The sequence below is a fragment of the Stegastes partitus genome, unplaced genomic scaffold (genome assembly GCF_000690725.1).
Source record: "Stegastes partitus isolate 25-593 unplaced genomic scaffold, Stegastes_partitus-1.0.2 Scaffold586, whole genome shotgun sequence".
NCBI classification, from domain to species: Eukaryota; Metazoa; Chordata; class Actinopteri; family Pomacentridae; genus Stegastes; species Stegastes partitus.
The window spans coordinates 111,417-115,986 of record NW_007578317.1 but is presented as its reverse complement, the minus strand read 5'-3'; the positions used below and the strand labels follow the sequence as shown (position 1 = coordinate 115,986).

The window sequence follows — 4,570 nt, the reverse complement described above, 5'->3', positions numbered from 1 at the left end:
CTACTGACTGATAGTTTTGGTGTAATTCTGAATGAGACCTTGGAAGTACTGCGGCGTATTTTTTTGAGGTTGAAACACGATGATGTAACATTTTGGAAAAAAGTACCACAACAGAAAGCAGTAGAGACTGGAGAGTACAGCCAGGGCGTTCAGAATTTGGATGTACTTGCCACGATAGAGCATGTACACGGTGGCAAAGATGATCCATGTGAGGATCAGCAGCAGGAGGCAGAAGGTTATGGCTTTGGCCTCGTTGTAGTTTTTCGGCAGGTCTTTTCCCATGTAGGAGAAAATAAAGCAAAGGACGCACAAAGTTGCAAGTAAAATCACAGAACCCAGTACTGCTTTAAAGTCAATGTCACAGCTAAGTATGATTTGTTCTGGGTACCATATTGTTTCATTGTAAGGTTTTGGGGGAGCATAGGAATAGCCAATAATAAGTATGAGCGCCTGAGCTGTAAACGCCACAATGATGACCAGCCACTGTCCGTGATATTTCATCCAGCAAGTTTGGAGTTTGGGGAACTTGGCAGCGATTTTGAAAATGCAAACAATCTGAAAAGAGCGCACAACAAAGCACGCCAGACAAACATTGTAGAACAAGAAAAATGGCAAAAACCTTAAGACACAAGAAGGAACTGTCGGCTTCCCAAAGTAAAAGAAAACACTGATGCTGCACAGACTGAGGCAGCCTAAGATCAGGAAGCACATCGGTCCTCCAGCAGATCTGACAACAGGTGTGTTGTAGTTGACGACAAGGAGAACAGACACAACTAACGTGAGGCCCACCAAGGCCACGGCAGCGAGCATGATCAGTATGGCCCCGCTGTCTGTGAACGGTATGAACTCCACCAGCCGCAGATTGCAGGATGTGCTTCCCTCTGCAGACCATTCTGAGTCCTTGCAGTCGATGCAGGTGTAGGGATCCTCTGTTTTACAGGAGAGACAGATTAAGTTTGGGGTCATTTTCAAAGTCCTTTGCTGTGTAGAAAGAACAGCTGAGGAAGCAGCGTTTGCAATCCGTAGTCATGTATGTTCAAGAGGAGATTTTCTTGTAAAATTAGCTTTTGTTTGTTAACTGTGACCACTACCTTAGAGGTAACGGTATTAAGAATAAGAATGTGTTGGCAAGAAACTGGTTGATTGTGCTTTTAAAGTTCTGTGGCACAGTTTATTGCATAGACCTCCATCATTCATTTAGCTGTGAAAAAAGCTTATCTGAAATGTGTTCATATCAAGACATGAATGGAAGCAATGTTTTTACTCATGTTCTTCATGTCACGTGTAATACTTTACCTGTGCTGTTGATGTAAGTTCCATTTGGACACAATTCACAAGTGAAGCAACATTCGTGGATTCCATTTTGTTTTTTCTCGTATCCTTCGGAACATTCTGGGGAACACAGTGAAGTTGGCACCTGTGCAAGACATTTATTTAGTAAAAGCGAGTCACACTGTGAATGTATAGACAGAACAGACTGAAGATGCAGTAAATGGGCCATACATCCTTGTAGAAGAAAATATTCATCACTAGATAAAAGTCAAAGTACTTACTTCTCCATTAGCGAACCACTTGATTTTGGTGTCGTTGATGACGAAGTGCAACGGGTGAAACTGATAAAAGCCGATCTCCTGTGCATCACCGCTGTGGTCCCAGAAAACGATGGCGTATAAGCCGAACCTGATGTCACCGTTCTCATCAAACTGAATGGTCCGGTTTAAAAGTGTGAAGTTTGACTTCTTCAGCTCTTCCAGGACCTGATGCAGGCAAATGAAATTTGAATGATCTTTACTTCTTTGTGTATAGAATAAAAATGTCATACGCCAATGAAACAGATGTAGATTATCACACTGTAGACCTTATCTATCTTTGAAATTTCTTGATTTGGATACCAATGCATTGTGTGAAAGTAAGTACGTAGTGCACTGGTTTACTAGATCAAAAAATGTGATACTGATGGCAGAAATATGAGTTCATGTTTGAGTTAAATCCAACATTGTTTTATTGAATTAAAGTTTGTTTTTGCTGAATATACCACTTATGTAAATACAGTGACATCTATGTTGAAGCCATATTACATCATAAACACAGACTGGTGTACCCTCTCCACCCTCTATACTTACCTTATGTGGGTACACTGTCATATTTTTATTACATCTCCCAGTTCCACATTGTAAGGTATTGTGCAAGGCGTGGGCGATGGCATATATGGCAGAATAAACAGGAAAAGAGTAAGTTGGGTTCACAGTCAGGATATCCTCAGCACTCGGGTCACTGCAGTTGCAATTCTGATTGCAAAACCTCTGTTGTTCTGTGTTTTCCCAACGCCTCTGGCTCTTGGTAGAATAGATAAAATCAGTGAAACCAGGTATTGATACCACTGGCTGAGACACCCCAAGGACAGTTCCAATGTTTTTGATTCCTTTCATGCGGGCGAGCTTTTTGCTTAAGGACCAGCTTTCTCCTGCTATCCACACCTTGTTTGTGACGTTCAGTTGTATTGCTGCTTCAATGAGAGCTTCAGCGGTCAGTTCAGGAGAAAACACAATATATACATTTATCTTCTGTGCTTCTGTCTGTTTGAACACTAGGGAGTTGTTTGTGTTGTCGCTGAGGCCTTTGCTGTATGCCAGGCAGATATTAGTATCCTTTATCCTCTTTCTGAACAAGTCCAATCCATCAGTTCCAAAATCATTATCACTGTAAAGGAAAGCAACCCAGCGCCAGTTGAAGTGCAGCACCATGTTAACAATCACTTCTATGGTGTCTTTATTGGGGTGCACTGTCCGCAGGAAAGAGGGGTATTTCATTTTTATTGAAAATTCAGAACTCGAGGATCCATAGTTGACCTGTTGAAAGAACAATGGAAGAATTCCGAAGTTTTACTAGCGCTACACAATAAAAGCTAGTTCAACTGGCAATAAGATATTTTGTATTTAAGAGTTTTTTCATGATCTTATCTGTTAAAAACTTACCATTGGAATGAGATCCGCCATGAAGAGCGGGGCGACAGTCAGGGAATGAGTGCTTGTAAACGGACCGACCACTGCTATAATTTTGGACAGATTCTTGTGATTTTCATCCCAAGGATGGATCAAGTCATTGACTGAGATGAGTTTCAAAATTCCTGAGAAACTCTGCGTATCTGAGCAGTGGTCAAATATGTCATAGCCGAGAGATAAATTAGGCAGTAGGCTGGTGGAGTTATTGATCTGCTCCACGGAGAATCTCATCAGCTGAAACTTCCGATAATTTGAGAGGCTGAAGGGTTGACTGAGGATGAGAAGACAGGAAATAAGGACTCCAAAACCTCTTTGTGCAGCAGTTTTGTCGTCAAGCATTATTATTTGTAAAGGCTAAAACAACACATATGGAAGCTACAAAAGAGAATCCTAATGAATGAAGACTGAGGTCTGACTGAATTTTCTACAGCAAATCTAATCATGTGGCAATTAACTAAATAGGTTTTTACTGCTAAGTAGACTTAAGGGAACTCATTAGAAAACTTACATGGAACAGTCGATTGCTTCTGGTCTGGCATGATGAGTAGGGCTGATGGCATGATGGATATCAAAAAGTCCACCAATCCAATAATCTCCTTCCAGGTGAAACTCAGAGGTTGCGGCAGTGCATCGAGTCAATGGATGTAAAAGAGATCCCAGCAGACACAGAGGGACAAGAAGATGTTTCATTGTTGTAGCTCCCCCGTTAAGCGATCTGTTGTGAACCCTAATGGGATTCGCCTTTAGTAAGTCATGACACACTGGTGAAGGTCAAGCCTCATTTTTTTTTCACGTGTGAATGCATGAGGTGTGATAAATGTTTACCTGCATATGGTTGGAGGAGTTTTCACAAATCAGTATGCAAAAGCAGCTAAACTGCTGCTGCAACAATCACCATGAGCAGGCAAATGTAATGCTTCCAGCTTGCTAAACAACGTCGAGGCTCTTCCTTAAATATTAACTTTAATTTATAATTCACTCTGTGACAAATGTGAAAATGTACACATCATGGAGCTGACAGTTTCTTGGCCCAAGCATGAAAACAAAACAAAAAGAAGAACTATAAATACAGAAAATGGATCTTTGTCTAGAAGTCTGAGAAACAACTTCCATTAGCTACAACATTTTACATGCTTTCTTCTTTGATGAATAAAAAATGGCCTTTATTGTCATACAAATGCCCAATGAAATTTTAAATGCAAAACATTTCAGGCATCCAGAAAAACATAACATTCATTCATGTAAGACAAGGTATAGTCCATAGTTTAAAAACATGTATTGCACAGTATACTGTATAGTTTAGATACACTGAAGAGACGTGTCGGGTAAAACAGTCCAACAATGTCCAGAGCCTTCAGCATCTTGGGGCAAATCTCGCCCACACCTGGTGCTTTGCCACCAAGGAGTTTCTTGACTACCTTGGCGACCTCTACCACGGATATGGGAGAAGATTTCCTCGAGTCTTCAGGTTCTGCCACCACAGCAGAAGATGTGTAAACTGGATTAAGAAGTTCTTCGAAGTGCTCTTTCCACTGCCTGACAATGTCCCCATTGGGTCAGCAGGTCTC

General features: G+C 41.2%; 1 protein-coding gene across 1 annotated transcript; it reads right to left on the bottom strand.

The window, feature by feature from the left end:
• Positions 1 to 3,692, bottom strand: LOC103362584 (taste receptor type 1 member 1-like). Its single transcript, XM_008288979.1, has 6 exons — positions 3,511 to 3,692; positions 2,976 to 3,273; positions 2,124 to 2,849; positions 1,554 to 1,757; positions 1,297 to 1,417; positions 1 to 929 (listed from the first exon to the last, which is right to left on the bottom strand). Exons 1-6 carry the CDS (start codon positions 3,690 to 3,692, stop codon positions 1 to 3), a joined length of 2,460 nt encoding a protein of 819 aa, XP_008287201.1.
• Between the last annotated feature and the right edge of the window lie 878 nt (positions 3,693 to 4,570).